This window comes from Telopea speciosissima, chromosome 1 (assembly GCF_018873765.1).
Source record: "Telopea speciosissima isolate NSW1024214 ecotype Mountain lineage chromosome 1, Tspe_v1, whole genome shotgun sequence".
NCBI lineage: Eukaryota > Viridiplantae > Streptophyta > Magnoliopsida > Proteales > Proteaceae > Telopea > Telopea speciosissima.
This window is the reverse complement of record NC_057916.1, coordinates 37,149,202-37,168,942: the sequence shown is the minus strand read 5'-3', so window position 1 is coordinate 37,168,942 and position 19,741 is coordinate 37,149,202. Positions and strand designations below refer to the sequence as shown.

The window sequence follows — 19,741 nt, the reverse complement described above, 5'->3', positions numbered from 1 at the left end:
ACCCCATGAGAACCCATATGCATTGAATCGAGGTACTGTGATTCAACCGCCTTCAAGATTGCTGAAGTTTTTCCATATGATTAACATATGGAGATTATTCACCCACTATCTAATCTGGAGCATTTGGAAGTTATGTTTGGTAATGATGTGATGCAACCTCAATTTTTGAAAAGGTAACGAAGTAGATCCCAAAAAAATAGGAGGAGAAAACTAGGTGAGTCAGACCCTTCAGTTTTAGGAGGATGGATAATTTTGTTCGATGTGATATATGTAAACTTGTACAGCATAATAGTAGGACATGTTAGAAAGTTGCAGCCAAAGAGAAGAGTGTTAAGGTATTATTTTCCATCTTCTAAATAACTTCATATAGCTTGATTTTGATTGGTTTTTTTTTATTGTTTTACTTATATAGAGAAAAAAATTGATGACACAAACAACTCCTAGAGACTCGCCAGGTCTCGAGCTTTTGCATCCACTCAAGTCACTGCACAATCAATGCAAAGAGCACAAATGACTGAGAAGCTATCCAGGAGAAAGAAAAGGAGAGGTGGCAGAGGAGCAGGAGCTGGTGGTAGAGAAGAATGAAAGACTTAGAATTTGAAGTATGTCTCACTAATCAAATGGTTTAAAGTAGTTGTTGTAAAACAATGGTTCCATTATGGATGTTTTGTGGTTGAAAGTAGTTAATGGAAAATAATTTATTTTGAATATGGATGTAATGTAATAGATTTTCATTGAATTATAGTTGGAAGTAGTTGATGAAAAACAATTTGGTTTCCATTATAGATGTATTGTGGTTGAAAGTAGTTGATGGAAAACAATTTGGTTCCATTATTGATATAATGAAATAGATTTTCATTGAATTGAGGTTGAAAGTAGTTGATGAAAAACAATTTGGTTTCATTATGGATGTATTGTGGTTGAAAGTAGTTGATGAAAAACAATTTGGTTTCAAGTCGAATGTAATGTCTTCTTTAATTTATTTGGTTTAGGTTGTTGCTTCTAGTTAGTGGAGTGGTCAAATTTCTTAAGAATATTGAGACTGAGATTGCATGTAAGCATATGTACGTGTGAATGTAAGGAATAATCCCTTTGGTATTATTTCTTCTTTTTCGGATTAAGGTTTCCTAGTCATCGCTCTCCACTGGTGTTTACAATTCTATTATTCCATACAATTATGTTCTTTTTGGAGTTTGGGTTTTAACTTTATCTAGAGGATCCAAAAACAAAATTTCATTGATAATATTACCAAACAAAAACTACTTCCCATTTAATTATGACAATGTCATTTTACTACCATCAATACTACAAATACCAAAACAAACAAAGCTATTACAATAACAAAGAATTGTTTTTCATCCAACTTTTCCATCCTATTAATAATAATATTTCTCAAATTTCGGATCTCTTAATTCATGTGCTGAAGTTCTAGACTTCTTTCACGTACAACTATTTGGGAATTGTCTCTGTTCAAAGACACTTATCTAGGTGCAACCATAGGGTCACACCATGAGAAGTATCCACATCTTGTTGAGGGTGCATTTAAACAACAGTAGTATAGTATGTTCTTATTCAGTTGAGACTTTGATATTCTCATTATTGCTCTTCTGTTACAGTTACAATTTCGATTCACATATTTCAAAGCACGTTGGTTGTAACGGTCATTCACACTTGATCATGAGATTGTTTATGTACAAAAAAAACATGTGCATCTGTAAATATAAGAACAATAAGCAAAATGATAAACAAACATAATTTTTTAAGTTATGATCTCTCAATATTATTCTAGGATTTTCCCCCTTCATCAAGATATCTATCAATTTTTTAGGTTATTGCTAACAATTTTTTATGCAAAATTATTCCTAACAATTTATTATGCAAAATTTTATAAGTTTTTCATACTTTGGTGGTTTTCACTGGTGTGGGGGCGATGAATATGTTGAGGGTTGCAGGGGGTTAGAAGGAAGAAAAATTGAATGGGATGATGATGCAAAGGATTGAATGGTGAGGTGAATATGCAGAGGGTTGCAGAGGTGGGTTAGGAAGAAGAAAGATTGATGTGAAGGATATGGGGTGGTGATGCAAGAGGAAGAATATGGGGGTGGTGATGCAAAAGGTTACAGAGGCTGGGTTAAGGGGAAGAAGACCTGCAATTGGGGCAGATGCGTTGTGCGGTTGAGTTATTCACCTCAACCCAGATCAAATAGAGAGAAGATAGAGATAATAGAGAGAAGAAGAGATCTTACCGTGTAGGGAAGGTCACCGGGGTTCACTTCAGAGGCTGGGAAGGCCCTAACAGCTCCACTTGCAGTTGCAGCCTTGCAGGTCTTCAACGTCGTAATGGGGTTCAATTCAACCAACGGTAAATGGATTTCAAAACCTAAGGGAAGGGATGGGTTCATACGAAGGAATGAGTTGATGTTAAAATAAAATTATCCTTTCATTTTTTGGATTATTTTTAAGTTGACAGAGTAACTGTATATGGCGACGAAAGTGACCTTTAAATTACGAGGGGGTGTCGTGAGTATTGGGCAAAGTACAGGGTAGTCTGTGTGTATTTACCCTAATTTATAAGGAGAGAGGGTCGCGACTTTGACTCGCGAAGTCGCAATTCGAGTAAGGGTCTTTCCCATGAGGGCTCAGATTTTCCCGTTGGATAGGTATCAATTGGAGGAATATCCAATCTAACGTCCGATGAATCAAAATTTTCAGAGATGAAGTGACCAAAATAGTCTCTGCAAAGGTTCTACGCTTCTTCTTCTTTACACTATGCTGGATTTCCCTACCCAACAACCCTTTAACATTTGTCACCAAAAAAATAGAAAACCCTTTTAACATTTCTGTCGAAACAGAGGGAAAGGCAAGGGAGAAGGAGAATTTACAACGGAGGAGTGTTAGAAGCTGTGGAGATGACGACCATTCGCAGGTTTTGCTGCAACGATCTTCTTCGCTTCGCTTCTGTAAATCTTGATCATCTCACTGAAACTGTGAGTGTTCCTTTCCCTTTTAATTTTTTTTTTAAAATCTCCAATATTCGATACTAGGATGTCCGAGAATGAATTACGAGCTCCAAAAATCGAACCTTTGCAGTTCAACATGTCATTCTACATGACCTACTTGGCAAGGTGGCCCGACTACTTCCATGTTGCTGAAGCTCCTGGGCATCAAATCATGGGATACAGTACGCCCTTCCTTACCCTTCATTTTCACCTTCCTAATTTACAATTTCCAAAAGAATTTTTTTTTTTTTTTTTAAATCTTTCTCATCTTGATTTCTCCTTTATTTTTTATCGTTATAAAGTTGTTGTATATTATCAAATTTTCCGTTTCTATTGTATTAATCTATAGTTGGAATTGTAAGGCACCTAGTAATGTTAAATTTTTGTCGATGGAGCCCTAGTCAAATGCTTAAATTGTTCTTTCGACCAACGGAAGGAAATGTTAAATACAGGTGGAAAAATGTAGTGTGATTTAAAATTATATGTTTTTCTCTTGGATGCTCAATACTGCTGTGGTTAATGGTAAACGAGGATGAATGTATCCGTTTTTTATAAAACTTAGGTCTGAACCGGGTTTTTGAGCATTTCTTTGCTGTTTTACATGAGAAATGTGTTTGGATAACTAAACAAAATAAACATCCGCACTGCCTCTCTCTCTTACGGGGTTGGTCTTTGGAATTCAATAGGCTCAGTTTATAGGGATTCAGACATTGTGGAAGTTTTCTGTTGGAAGGATTCTTCCCAAGAAAGGCAGTAAATGGTTGAGTTGAAATTTGGTAAAATTTTGGGAAATGAAGAGAAATGAGGAGAAATACATAAGAATTTCACAATGAAACTCTAGGGAATGCTTATTTAAGCATAAAAACGCACGTATGAATGATTAGATATTATTATGAAAAAAAAAAAAAAAACCACAGGGATAGTTTGGTGTTACATTGTATTGCATATGTATTGTATCCTTCACCTATATAAGTTATTGTGCACATAATTAAAACATTGACAGCAGGTAAGTTGTTTATCCTAATGCAAATGTGTTTTAATGAGCAAACAGAGCCTAATGTGGTCAATGTTGTAAGGGCCTAACAGAGCCAATTCAACCTAATATTTTTTTTTTTTTTTTTTTTTGGGGGGGGGGGGGGGGGGAATGGTATCAATAAAGTTGTGGTTTTAAGATTGAAGTAAAGATGCTTCAGTTTTGCAAAAATTCCAACAAACTTTCATAGTATGATGTGAATCTAATGTAAGCATTCAAACATTGCTCAAATCTAATAAAAAAAATTGAACCAGTATGTAAGTTTTAGGGACTTACTTCTTGAAGTTTCAACCCAAATGTGATGCAGAATCAAGGATGTACTCAAGGAAGAAAAAGAAGAAGGCTGCTGCCTACTTTGGCAGCCGGCCACGATTTTGAGTCTCAACTACTGCTGGTGTAACAGTGTTCATGTGAACAGTGCTGTTCTATTGGGTTGTTATGTTTTTATTTTGAGTCTTGTAATAAACCAGTGAACCGGTTGGTTCAATTGGTCCAGTTTAAGTTATGGTCAGCCATGTGGGCTAAGTTAGTAGTCTAGGATATTTACTTTCTAATTTCATTGTAAGAAGTTAGTTTCTATTTTCATATTTAGTAAGCATCCAGATTTAGGAGTTCACATCAGTTTTAGAAACTGATAGTGTCTTGTAACCCAAGTATGGGGTCAAGGTTGGAAGTTTCTATTTTGGGACCTTCTAATTTTGATCCTTGTTATTTCTTTTCATTGCAATATATAAAGACAACCCAGGAGGACAAGCGGCCCACGATTTTGCTATTCAATATTGCTGTCAAGCTGCTGCTTCTACTGAAGTATTCCCTTGGTGTTTGATCCTTGGACAAGGAGCTAGTGTATGATCTAGCTGACTCCTTGCGGTGGGAAGCCCAGGAGGTCTCTTCCAGTTGCTGTTCTTCATCCCCTTCAAGTTCTCAAGCCATTAGAAGCCTCATCCCTTCAACCGAGCTGCTCTGCTGCTGCCCAACCTACTATTCTCAGGTTACTTTCTCTTGTCAGCCTAACCTTCTAATTCCATTACACCCTTCCCCTGCCCAATCCAACCATCACCTTTCTCCCATCTTTTGAGCACACCTTCTCCCCTCCAAGACCCCCAGTCGATCCAAGTTTCAGCCTCATCTACCCAGCAGATTGGCTGCTATTGGATTTCTCTCCAATTCTGCCCAAACTCTGTTTTCCTGGCCTTTTAGTGAAATCGGCAGAGGGGAAACCTGCTGTTTTACTGAATTTTGTTTGACCCTTTTAGTTCCCTACTGTTTCAGTCTCATTCAATCACCCTACCCAAACCCTAGACCAACCCCTTAACCCATCTGAGCATTCCAGCCCTATTTCCATTAACCAAAATCACCCCCCTGGATTTCAGATCCTGTTTTGGGACTGGTTGAACCTTCAATCCTGTCCGACATTAAAATGTGTACATATATAATCCTTGAATCTCCTTTCAATCTTGTTGTGGGAGCTTAGATGATTGGAGAGAATTTTGACTCTCTCCAGATTTTAAGTTCTTGTACAAATTTGAAACATTCTAACCATTTTGGCTCATTTCCCAATTTTGATCATTTCAACTCAAAATTTAGTATTTTATACGAAGGAATGTAACATTCATTTTGACCGAAATTTCGACATCTCGATAATTTCTTTCGCTTTTATTTGATGAAATATTGTATTCTTTGTATTTTCAATGTGATTTGTTTTGAGGTCTAGGGAAACCGAAATATTTTGCAAATTTCATTAGAAATTTTGAATCTTGGTGCTTTTGCAATTTTAGAATCCAGCAAATGTGTATGCCATTGAAAAGTTTAAAACTGGTATATGAAGTCAATGAGTGGCTTTATTGGCTATATAGTTGACTGAAGTTGGATAACTTGCTGTTTGTGTTTGTATGAGCACAGTTGCATTTACCTTGACCATTCTTGTCGTTTAATGAAGAAATTTATTGCACCTTGGCTCCGTTGGATGTGGATGTCTGGTTTGTTTTCTTGGTCCATATGCTTCCTTGGCCATAGTTTTTCGGTCATATTGTTGTTCGTATAGTTATTCATTGAAAAAAAGGTAATTTAAGGTTAATATTCTCCTATTGAAGGGAATGCTGATGCCAATGAATCTACTAGAAGTAGGGTGCCAAGAGCATATTATATTAGTTATCAGTATCGTATCGGCTGTATCAGCCTATACTAGACCGATATGGTATCGTTGAAATGGCTATGAACCCTAGATTTTTGGTAAAATAGTCGACTTTTGATCCCGTATTGGACCGATATGAACTGATACCGGCGATACGTATCGGTGTCAGTACCGACGGTGTCCGATACTGATGCAAGAGCATTTCCGTGGATTGACACGACCCCGTTTGGGAATTCGGATGGAGATGAACCAGGTCCAACCAGGTTTTGGAGTCTAGTAGGATATTAGTTATCTATTTATTTATTTAGATTTATATTGTAGTCGTTTGTTTTACTTTGAATAGGCTAGGTAGTTGTAGAATTCCATTATATTTCAGTTTTAGAGTTTAGTTAGGAGTTTTTTATTTCTCTCTTTAAATACATGGTTGTAACCAACGAATGTTTCAAATTAATGATAATGGAATTTGAGTGTTTGGTTGAGGCCTGCGTGGCGTGATTGTGTGATCTCTACCCCTTTCTTCTGTGCATTCTATCTCTCATTCTTCTTTCTTCTTGTTCCTTTCCTACTTGAGTTTCTTAAACTCACTCCTATCCCCTATTTCAGCGGTGCTAATAGTTCCACAAGACTAGGGTCGATCTCCCTCCATTCTTCTCTCTACCTGAGATTGTGCACCATGGTTCCTCCCTTAGGGGTGATTCAAGCTGCCAAGGATGCAATTTTGAGCTTGTGTGTGCTGTGACTCCTGTGAGTCTTACTGTGAATATCAGGTCTGACCCGAAGCTTTCCACCTGACACAGTTTCAGTCCTTTAGTGGTATTTCATCTCTTATTATTTCGAGCAACCGTTAGTTGGGTTCAATAGTGCAGGAGATTGCGAATCATACCCTACAGTTTCATGGGATTTAGACTCAATGAGAGAGTCTGATTGGGTATTCTATTTCTGGCTCTCCCGCTAGCTTTATTTCCTTTTGGAATCGTGAGATTGAAGAAGACATCAAGTCTTCTAAATTGCTTTCGTGGACAGGTCTTATAAATTACAATAAAATCCTAACCTTTTAAGTTTCCTTCTATTTTAATCTATCTTTGTGTTAATTCCAGAATTGCCGTCTCCTTTTGAGTTAATTCCTGGCTTATCCCTTGTATTGTTACCTCACTTTTAAAGCCCAACTACTCTCTTTAATTACAAAATTGCCATTACCAGGTGGGGGGGGGGGAGGGGGGCATAGCGAACCCAATAGGGTTTTGTGACGTAGGTTCCGCGTCAGATACTGTATACTAAAACTGTGCTATAGTGTGGTATAGGAGTGGTCATCGTTTTGAAACCTGTAATTTAGTACATGCATATACTATGTTTTCTTGCTACTGAACCATATAGTGTGATTGTGACGGTTAGAAATCACTACCATCAGGGTGAGTAGACGTGGAAGAGTGATGTAGACATAATACCTGTTGGTTCCTCCTTCTATAGGGGATTTGGGTCACAGAACAGACCAAACTTGGGAGAAAGGAGTCATTTCTTGAGGAGACTCTCCAGTGACCCGATGGGCCTAATAGATCTCACTGATCTCATGGGCACGCAAGTGTCTATACTTTTCACTCCATTGAACTTATCAACTAGTATCTTCTAAAATTGTTATTGGACTGGTAAAGCAACCCAAGAGGGGGTGAATTGGGTACTAATTTACCTTTGAAAATCGTTTTAACCACTTCAAGGTTGCAAAGGGGAATATGGAAAACTAGAACTCACACACAAAGGAAGACAAGATTTATATTGGTTTGGTCCTCTTGACCTACATCCACTCTCTAAGAGCTTCTCACTCTTAGCACTCCACTAAAATGATTTGTTTTCCTAATAGTGCCAATCAAACCTTCAACGCTGTTTCCACAGATCTTTTCTCAGTTGATCAAACCCCTTTCACTCTCACAAACTGTTTGTCTAGTTTTCCTGATTCCCACAATTCTATAAGCCCAATATGCCAAGTGTTTGTGCAAATGTATAGCTTAAGGGTGTTGTTGGCAAAATGCAAGAGCTCCCATATAGATGGCCAATACAATCTAGCCATTTTTTTACTGTTGGAGTTCCTGCGACCTACCCAGGATTGAACCGTTGCCCAATATGGCTCTTATTCTTTGCCAACAATTTTTAGGGTGGTCGACCCTGAGATCTAGAGTTCAACCTCGAGACTTGAAGATCAACTCTGGACCCCCTAAGCCCAAAACCTCTAGCCATTGGGATCACGGGATGGAGGTCAACCGCAGTGGTCGATCATGACGGTTGAACCCAGAAACTGGCAGTCAACCGCAAGGTCTTTCTCTTTGCCTGCATGCCATATTTTGGCCCCAATTGTGGTATTTCTTCAAGCGGGTGACTTGGCCTTTCATTTTTAACATATTCTCAGATATATTGGCCATGTGACTTGTTTACTTAATAGGTCTAACCAGATATATTCCGCCATAGCCTTTCAAGGTTACCGCCTCTCCTTTCTTGGTTATCGCCTCTGCAAACTCTTGGTGTTTGCTGCTGCTGCGTGATTGTCCAGAGGGTTAAAGACATAGTCACATTCCTCTCTTTTAAAGCCTTTTTTCTGTTTTTGTCCCTCCCTCTTGCATGAATTCTATTCTGTCCTTTAATTATTTTTTTCTTCCAATTTTACCCTTGTTTATTGAGTGACTTGAGTCATCAATTATAACTTTTTTCACGTTATCACATTTCTTTGTGTCTATTTCCTTCACTGCACCTCCACCCATGCTATCTGATTTTATGTCCTATTTTTTCATAGATACCTTAATCTTTATGCTGCTCAAATATTAAATTCAAATTCATTTCATGTCCCATTACTTTTTAATTTACCAATGGCCCCTTGAAAATTTCTGGTTATTTACCCACCTGCCATTACCTTTTTAATATTTGGAGTCTAGTTGATTGGGTGGGACCTATGCAATCCGAGCCCAGGTTTTGGAACCCCGGATTGTATTATTTGGTATATTTGCTTGGGTACTCCCATTAGTGTGGCCAGATTTTATGGAACTGCCATTGGCTTGAATATTTGTATATTTATTGCTTTGGTCGGTCCCAAATCGTATCAGTTTGGGATTTGCAATTTTTTGAAAATTGGTACTTGTATGGAGATTATTTTCTACCATGAGGAGGAGATTGGAGATTCTTATCTATTGCTCTTGATGATGCTGATTATTATATATGTTGGTTGAATATTATTTATTTCAATTTATGTCTTATTTGTCCATGTGTCATGCTACATATGAGGGGGAGATTGAAGATCCTTTCCCGCTCAAGTTATCAGTTGAAGATTATTATTATTTATGTGTTTGTGTCCTCAGCAACAAATTTATCTGTGAATATGGTTTTCAGCAACAAAGAATATTTATTTGGTCTACAACCACCTGATGTTGTCTGGTTGTTAGCAACCTAGGGTCTGCATGATAACACTTCTGTTTCTAGGCTTTGCTTCTGTTCCAGAAATAAGTTTTGGTATTTCTGTTTCTGGGCCATATTTCTGGACAAAATAATGTGGTTGATAACGCATAGTAATTTCTATTTCTGGGCCATAAAAGAAACAGAAACGTGTTTGTTAGGTGCAGTAATATCTGTTTCTGAAACTTCTATAAATTTACAAAAAAATAACATTGAATACCCAAATCATGAAATGGTTAGTATCAGATGTGGAAAAGCCATTGAATTTTAAGGAATTCTACTCGGCAGTAGAGATGGAGGTACTTTTACCCTTGATCCATATTTATTTTGTTCTGTTGGATTGGCTGCTGCTATCAAGATGTTACTCTTTATTGCTTGCTTAATGCTTCATGCTAAGTCATAATTCTATTACAGGGTTGCATTCCTTTAAACATTTACGGATGAAAACTTATTTTCTAAAAGACAACTTTTGGATTTTAAGGAATGTTATTAATCTGAATTTAAACCCAACAATTAATGAGATATGGCTTTGTCCTCTCCGTACATTTACATCATAATGCAGGATTGATAGCACAACTGAAGCTACTAAGGGGTTGGTGCGAGGAGAGGGGAGGGAAAATGGATGGAGGATGTGGTCTGCTGCTAGTAAGCAGGGTTAGGATTGTGAAATTATGTGTATTATGGGGACAACACACATATGTTTCTAGGAAATCTGGTGGAAAGATTTAAAACTATTGTTGAATTAAAATGGAAGATTTAAGAGGGACTTTCTGGTGTAGCTGTTTGGGCAGAAAACGACCAACTAGAAGAAGAGACCTAAGAGCATTTCCAGAGCAGAGTAGAAAAACACTGGAAGAGGCAGAGAAGATTTTTTCTGTTCTATTCTTTACTCGTTTCTTCCCTCCTCAGTCCTGATCTAAGGAAGCAAATAGAGAAAGAAGATGAGACGAGAAGAGAAGCAAATAAGAGAGAGAGAGAGAGAGAGAGAGAGAGAGAGAGAGAGAGGAGTCTCGTGGAGCCCTATTTCTAGGTCTTATTTCTGGAATAGAGAAGTTCCTAAAAGGAGCTTCTTGGCTTATGTGTTATTGTTGGATGCTATACTTTCATTTGTCTTTGTTTGAACAGATTACTACTTACTACCTGCCTACCTTGAGAAAGGCTTATGACGTAGCCGTTGGATGCTGCACTTTTATCTTTCTTTGTGAAGATTACTCCCTATTACCAGCCTTCTTTGAGAAATGCCTTTGATATTGTTGTTGCTATTGTGATACTGTGGATTGCGGTTTGTGTTCGCTACCGCTTATTTTGCTCGTTGCTGTTTGGATTTATTTCACACGAAGATTATATTATCTACTGATGTTGCTGATGATTTGTGTGCTTGAGATGATATTGCTACTTGAATGAAGTTCTCTCCATGTTAACTGACGTCTACAACTGCTATTCAAAATTGGTGCTGCACTGTTGCTTTTAATGTCTATTCTTGTTGGTTCAAGCTGGAGCCTTGATATGTGTACTCCAGCTTGAGGGGGAATGTTAAGATACATACCTTGGGATTGTATGCTTGGCTGAGTAGTTTAGATTAGGCTCTTATTGTTTCCTATATCTATTGTAATTAAACCCTAAATTAGCTAGGAAATAGTTTTATTCCTATTGTGACTCTGTTTTTGGCTTTAATATAAATATATACTGCTGGTACGATAGAACTAACCATCTATCATCCAGCTCTCTTCCCATCTTCTCTTCTCTCTCTCTCTCTCTCTCTTCTCACTTCTCTTCTTCTTCCTGTATAGATTCTGGTTTGTTTTTCTCTCTGACTTTGTTACATTTACATTTAAGTATTTTGGGCCTACCAAACTACAAGAATCTTACATCTTAGGATTGCAAAGACTACAACAAAACTAATAGCAAATGCTAAGATTAAAATTGTGAGTGAATCCAAGTCTTCAACTTGAGTGCTTTACACTTTGGCTTCTCTCGGTTCTATGGCTGATCTCCACAAGACGTGATCTTCCATTCAATTGAGTTGGAGATGTGCTGATGATGCTCTTGGTCAGTGATGCATTCCAGCTTGCTTGGCTTGTATTTGTTACATTTACATTTAAGTATTTTGGGCCTACCAAACTACGAGAATCTTACATCTTAGGATTACAAAGATTACAACAAAATTAATAGTGAATCCTAAGATTAAATTTGTAAGTGAATCCAAGTCTTCTAATCTATGGTTGATCTTCACAAGACGTGATCTTCCATTCAATCGAGTTGGAGATGTGCCGGTGATGCTCTTGCTCAGTGACGCATTCCGGCTTGCTTGGCTTGTAGTGCTTGATGCTTTGATACTTGGGAAGGGCAATAGGAATGATGCTTACTCATCAACTTGAACACTTGAGGATATCCAACAAATTGTTACACAATTAAGTTTATGCTTTTTCATCAGTCACACACATGTTAGTAGTCACCAAAACATAATTCAAAATGAAATATTCCAACAATTGTATGTGTATATTGTAAAATTTAGCTCTAATTTTTGTTTGGTGCTGCATCTTATAACAACTACAACTCAGCCTTATCCCAATTAAATGGGGTCAGCTACATGGATCCTTACCCTCCAATCAGCTCTGTTTGAGGTCATACTTGGTATTGGTGCTGGATCTTAGTTTGGTGAAATTTGCTTTCACTTTGATTCATCTTGGCATTGTTAGTTTTAGTTACATTTAGCGTCATTTTAATTGTAATCTTAGAATCCTTAACTGAATATTGGTCTTGTTTGTATCACTTCCTTTTAGGCTTTATTTCCAGGTTCAAAGTTTATCATCCTGCTAGCTTTCAGTGCTTGTAGAGAGGTTTCACTAAGTGAAGATCTCATGTATCCAATTGATAAGAGAATTGTAATGAGATACTGCAAGATATCAGTTTACAATGGGTTTATTTGTATTTGAAATCGAGTGAAATTAGTCATCTACTCATGTGAAGTCTAGTTAAAGAGATCGCCCTCTGGCTCGGGGATAAATGTCTATAAAAGGTCTCTTCCACTTGAATCTACAAAATACTGTTGCTTCTATGCTGCTTTTTGGGGTGCCATTCAGATGTCTTGATTGATTGATGCTCTTAAATATTTGAGTGATCCTTTGGCGATCCATGGAGCCCATGGAGATTTGTTGATGTGATTGCAGTAATATCAATGTAGAACTTATTCTTTATTCTATTTCTCTTTAATTTTATTTTTCTATAAAATTGTTGCTATCACATTTCCACAACCTTACCATCCACCATAAATTATCCCAAAAAAAAAAAAAAAAAGGTTCCATAATTCACGTTACAGTTTCACAAACCTCCATTACCTTCAAAACAGTGGCCTATACTGCCGTACCTACGAGGCAGCCTCAAAATATTAAAAGATGGACTCTGTCCTTGCAACTCTTGTGGTTCAGATTGCTTATGACATTCATTAGGGAGCAATAGATATAGATGAATGCTAATTGATGATGCCATATTATATGTCTGAGCATTGGGTAATAAACCCTGCTTTGTGTCATTTTATTCTATTCTGTATTCACCATTTCAATTAAGGAAAGGAGTAACATTTATAATTTTCTAATCAGATACTTCTTCAGTTCCTGCTACATTGTTTCTGTAGATCTTCCTCTCTCTATATGGAAGTTCTCTTCCTGGAATTAGTACAGATATTCCATTGAAATCTTGTCTTACATGTTTGCAGTTATGGGAAAAGTTGAAGGACAGGGTGAATCGTGGCATGGCCATGTAACTGCAGTGACTGTCGCCCCAGAATTCCGGAGGCAGCAATTAGCAAAGAAACTCATGCACATGCTCGAGGACATCAGTGACAAGATGTATGGTGATACATAATTATATATTAGTGGCAAGTAGCTGGCTTCTTGTAGAGCATAGTGTAACCAAGATTTCTTCCTAGTTGCGATAGAAAATGTTCTCCAACAACCCCACCCCCCAAAGGAAAAAAAAATTATAAGATAGTAATATATTTGTAATGGCTCTCTTGTTGCCTTTTCTTCCTCAGTATGGCTTAAATTATACAACCATTTCACATAATTTGAGCCATATAAGATGTATTTGACCTTCAGGCCAATCAGAGAGGCTTGCTATTGTATTTGACCAGCTTGAGATTAGATTTTATCTCAGGAGCAACCTGATATGTTAATCATGCTGTGGACTAGCTAAACAATCAGGACCTCGTCTTATTCTTCTGAATGCATCACCTCAAGTCTCATGATACAGTTCAAAATTTAAATTTGTTCTGACCTTGCTTTAATGGAAATTCGCTCCTTGAATTGGTGGATCATTTTCATATGTGAATTGAAAGATTATGGCTAATACAAGAAAATAGTACCTCGTGCAAGAACATACACACCACTTTATAGGTCAGGAAACTGAAAGTATGGTCAGCTAATGACGCCAAAGTACGCATACTCAAGTTGACTGAAAAACCTAAGTTGGTATCTGTTTAGAAAACTTTCATTATTGGTTTCATCCTACTGCAATCTTGTTTGTGCTTTTGATGAATGTTAGACCATGATAATTCGTTTTTCAGGGGGAAAGGGGAAAATAAGTAAGAAATTTGGTTTTTTCTTGGTGGAGAGTTCACAACTTCAGCATGTGGTTTTGTGATTAATTGTGGCCAAATGTTTGTTACCATTATGTTCTTAAAGTCTCAGTGATAGCCCCAAACCATTACACAAAGTAAACAAACTAAAATATTCACAGATGTTTATCACTATTCCTCCTCCTCCCACCCTTTCTAATTTTTCTTTATTGTTTCCGCAAATTTATATCCATTAGAACCCATGACACAAAGGATTCAATGATTCTTTAATTGGACCATGTATAGGAGCATTGGATCCATTTAGAAATCATAGAGAATGTTGAGAAAAATGCTTTATCTCACACAGTCTGATCAGGATTGCAAATCACACAATTTTAACAGCACCGCATACTGGAGAATTGGTTACTGGAATTAATGTTTAATGGAGTATGAATCATTTCTATTGAGCTTATGGCTTTCCATTGCATCTTGTTCTGTACTGATACCTTGCTCATTGCATCTTCTAGTCAATGAGGACCTGATCAATGCTGTTTGATACTTAGTTTATATATCTTTGTTTATGCAAAGGACTGAAAGTTGTATATTTTGTTCTCACTTGTGAAGTTATTATCTCTTAGATTCACATAAAGAACAAAATCCATGTCAATCTGTATCGTATGCTGTTTGAGTTGGTTTATAAGTATTCCTTCAATAAAGTGATGCAACTGTGATTAACATTAAGCACTAATATAGCCATTCTAGCATTTTGTTTGGGTGTCTGTAACTCCCACCTTGGAAACTGAGGAAAAGCTTTGTCTTGACAGTGATAAGGCTTACTTCGTCGACCTCTTTGTGAGGGCATCGAACACTCCGGCCATAAAGATGTATGAAAAGGTACAATTCTCTAACTTAGTCTTTGGACTTCAAGTTAGACAAGTTTTCATGTTCTAATGCTTATCTACAATTAATTTCTTCTGAAATATTAATTATTGTCTTACCCAGTGTAATTAAGTTTCCATGTTGAGTTATTAAGCAATTATTTTCTTCATTAATTTCTTACCCTGATTGGGTACACTGTAAATTAGTCTAAATGTTGACATGTATTTGTCTGGATTTCTTTATTCATCATAGCTGTAAAGTTACTTGTTGAGCATGGGGGTTGAGCTGCTGTAAGGTTATGTTTTATCCTGGACGTGGTTTCCCTTTTTTTTTATCTTTTTGGGTGGGTGGGGGAACCATGCAGATTGATTACAAGGATTGTATGATCCACTATCGAGGGATGGTTTCTTTGTGGCATTAGTTATACTATCTAACACTTTTTTTATGATGATATTGCTTTCTCTTTTTTCTCATCAGCTTGGATATGTAATCTATAGACGGGTATTACGTTATTACTCTGGGGAGGAAGACGGGTTAGGTGGGTCTCTATATTCTCCACATAACATTAGTGGATTTCATCCATTTCAACCCATATTTACATGCTATTTATGGGTCATTTTTTTCAGATATGAGGAAAGCATTATCTCGAGATGTTGAGAAGAAGTCCATCGTTCCCCTCAAAAGACCAGTAACTCCCGATGAACTGGAGTATGATTAACTGTGCATTCGCAATAGCTTGTTAACCAAATTTGGCAGGATTGAATCGTCTTTGTTCTATTTCTACTGTTCTGAGTGAGGGAAATGGCATCACTATTTGTCTCGTGTGTGTTTCATCATTGTGGTTGTACTCTCAAGCTGCTTCACCAAAGTTGTTCTGAATGTCAACTTAACGGTGAAGGCAGGATTTAATCCCAAGACATCGCTACAACTAGCTGAGACCCTTTAGCAGACCTATCTCAGCCGGCACCTTCACCCTGTGTGTGAACTTTGCTTTTGTATAAACACATCACAGATTTAGGCTTGTCTCGGCAACCCAAGTCATTGCTCTCCTAGATGGAAGTGGGTAGTCATTTTAAATACTAGTTAGGCTGCAATCTTTCAGTGTGCAACTTAACATAATCCTATTAAGATCAAACTTTTCATTCAGCTCTCTATTTAGAATAACTTGTGATGAATACAGATTACTATGCGCCTATGGGAATGGTTTGTTAAGAAAATATGTGATTCAAGCACACTCACAGGTCATAGGTCACCACGCAATTTCAGAGGTTAAAGAATGTTAAAATTGAGGACTAAATGTTTCTGAAACCCAAGCAATTTTGGTAAGCAGTGCTATGTTTGAAAGGCAAGAAAAGAAAATCGAAAATGAAGAGAGAGAGATACCTAACAAATCATTATTGATATAATTACATTTTCCGTCTCTTGCCTTCCAAACATAGCCCAAGGTTTGCGGGGCTTGCCAGTACGGCCATTGTGCATCAGACGGCTGGTGTTGTCCTTGGGATGTGTGTCAGCCCGCTCAGCCGTCCTATGCGAGCTGGAGAGGATCCGGTTCCTTGTATGTCACCCCACCTCTGGAGATTTTTCTGATACATTGGATGCAGTAGAATTCTGTCACTGCATAGACTCGTGATACTTCAACAACCACATCGATAATAACAATAGATAACGTTATCCCAACTAAATGGGGTCGGCGACATGGGTCCATGCTTCCCCCGCGGAAGTAAAGAGTGGTTTGACCACTTTTGAATGCATTAACGATGTCTTTCTGAGTGACTGATCTGTAAGGATTGGCCCCTTGCATACCATGGAGGTAAAGAGTGGTTTGACCACTTTTGAATGCAATAATGATGTCTCTAACGATGTCTTTCTGAGTGACTGATCTGTAAGGATTGGCTCCTTGCATACCATGGAAGTAAAGAGTGGTTTGACCACTTTTGAATGCATTAACGATGTCTTTCTGAGTGACTGATCTATAAGGACTGGCCCCTTGCATACCATGGTTTCCAATCCTACTGATAGAGTGACAAGCCCATCAAAATCAAGCTGAAATTTTTCGCCATACAATCTCCAAGATGGGACCCAACTAAAGCTACGTCTCTATCCTCTTAACAATTGAAGGCATGGCAAGTCTGCTTCGGCTGTTTGGATTAACCAGACCGGAGATCAGGGTTGAAGTTCTGAATCGGGAACGTTGATTCTGTTCTGAATCGGCCAGATTCGAGTTGAGTTGGTAAAGGAAACCCTAAAATCGGCCAAGTCATCATAGAATCGGATTCTGTACCGTTCCGGGCTGGTTCGAATCAGGATTGGCTGTTCTGTTCCCTATCCAACCCAACTGAAAAATCAAATGCTAAACCAACTTTTAAAAGTGGGATATTTTGCCTAATCCGGATCTGGCTACTCTCCAGGAACCCAGCGCCTAGGGGGCATCCAACGGCTGGGTTGTGCTGCACACAAGCCGTCGGAATGTGTGCAGCACAGCCCAGCTGTTGGCACTCCCTGGGCACTGGACTCCGTGCAACGGAGCTTGATGCGCCTGATCCGGCAGTTCGACAGCATGCAACCTTGGAAAACAACCCAAAAAGGAAAAGAGGCTCACGGTGTATTTTGATGAACATTCCTGTATAACTTTTTTTAAGCCAAATCTTTGTGAACTCTTGTGAAGATGATAAAGTGCTGCAACAGGTATTATCAGACTCATCTATTCTTTCTCTTTATAATTTGCTTATGCATCTGGACAGACTGAAAAGGGTTCAGTGGGCCATTTTAAAATTGAAAAACAAAAAAAAGGATTCCCTTGTAGTACATACAAATATAAAGATTAAAGACAGGTTTTCTTAATGTGGTAGCCAGGTGAATCATTTTATTTCTTCTGATTAGTGATAAGAGTGTTGGAAAATTGCAGGAAATCAGAACATCCATCATCTACCATTTGCTCTTGTGTGGGATCTTGTTTGCCATGTCATCATCTCCAGATACTTGAGGATATGAGCGAATCTGATTTTCTCCAACAAAGTGTACTTTAAAAAGATTACTTTGCCTGGCTTCCCATCTTTTCCCAATTCCCCAGACTGTAATAAATAAGAGTCAGAACTGTACTTTTCATCCACTTGTAATAGAGTCAGAGTTGTACTTTACTTTGGAAAGAATATATGTACATTGTTAGTTAAACGGAAAACAAGTTGAATGACCGGGTACCCAGCCTGACCCGGCCCAATCCAACCCAACCCGAACAATTCCCACTCCTACCCAAGCTGTCCTTCTTCCTGTATATGGTTCACAACAGGGGTGTGTCAATTTGGAGGCCAAACCAAAAAGCCCGATGGATCCCGACTGAAAAAACAAAATCGGACTCAATGATTTATTTATGGACTAAGTTTCCCTCCACCACTTGGTTAATGGAAAACCACCATTCTAGGATTCACAAACCCACCTTAGGGTTTAGTATCTTCCCAAAATACCCTCTTGATACCCTTTCCTGCTCTCTCCTATCCCGCGGTGAGTGTGATCCCATTCACTGTGGCTAAAGGGAAATTCCGTCCTTTCTTTATTGGTCTAATATCGGTTTTGGTTTTAGAAAAAAATATTTAATAACCAATGTTGGTAAATTTACTGAATGGAGCAAAACAGGAAAACCCGATAAAAAATAGGGAGAATGTTCTCTGTGCCACAACGCAGCCTACACCCAGGCACATGGGCAGCCTGTGCAGGGGGGCAGGGTGGTCATTGTGTTAGAACAATCAATAGATTTTGTCAAACCCGAATCCATCCCCATACAGAAATCTAGAATACAATTGAATCAAAAGATAGGGAAATAAGGCGTACCTGGCACCCACGTATGTTGATGAAGAATAGATAAGAATATATTCATGAATAATAGCGATCCGTCAGATGATATTTGTAAACAACCACGATGGGGATCTTCTACAGTCTCCTAGACTCTCCCACAGAGTTTCTTTTCTTATGGAGAAAAAAGAAAAGAGAATAGAATAGTGCCTGCAGGGACCCCTCATTATTAGTATTTAAAATACTTCCCAAACTCTAACCTACTTCCACAATGGACCAGGCCGGTCCGATCTATCTCAATAAATAGTAGCAAGCCACGTCAGCCCTTGTATTTCTTGATCCCCATCAATGATTGACCCGATAATTAATTAAGCCCACACGTCGCATTTGAAAAATTCCTAATACATTGCACCCACCCCCATGTGCCTGGGTGCAAGCTGTGTTGCGGCACAGAGAATAGCACCCCAAATGATAAATACCAATAAGTTTTGTTATTTATTTCTGTAAGGGGGTTGCAAACTAAACACTTTTAGGTAGCTCATTTGAAAGAGAGGGTGGATAGCCACATTACCTCCCGTATCATCTCTAAAGAATTTTTGTGTTTTAAAAGAAACAAACTAGGAAGAGGAATAGACACATTGTCCGTGTGTAATAAACTAACAGACAATACCAATGGATGTGTGGGATAAGGAATCAGACAAGAGGAGCAGAAGAGTCATTTCAAAGGAAGGGGAAAGAAAGAAAGAGAGATAGAGACATGTATGGTATAACACCGGTGTGCCAATCTTTTACCAACAAAGTAAAGTATATGATATATATATATATGGATGTATAGAATTCAATTTAAGATACTCACTGAAATAAAGGAAAAACTTTTCAAAGCCAATAGAGAGGGTACGCTAGCACCCCTGTCTTTCTCC

General features: G+C 38.1%; 1 protein-coding gene across 1 annotated transcript; it reads left to right on the top strand.

The window, feature by feature from the left end:
* The first annotated feature begins 207 nt into the window (after positions 1-207).
* On the top strand, positions 208-16,027 carry LOC122664414 (N-terminal acetyltransferase B complex catalytic subunit NAA20). The gene is made up of 7 exons (XM_043860218.1): positions 208-214; positions 2,866-2,987; positions 3,091-3,181; positions 13,314-13,446; positions 14,978-15,047; positions 15,510-15,570; positions 15,659-16,027. Exons 2-7 carry the CDS (start codon positions 2,910-2,912, stop codon positions 15,748-15,750), a joined length of 525 nt encoding a protein of 174 aa, XP_043716153.1. The 5' UTR covers positions 208-214; positions 2,866-2,909; the 3' UTR covers positions 15,751-16,027.
* The last annotated feature ends 3,714 nt before the right edge of the window (positions 16,028-19,741 follow it).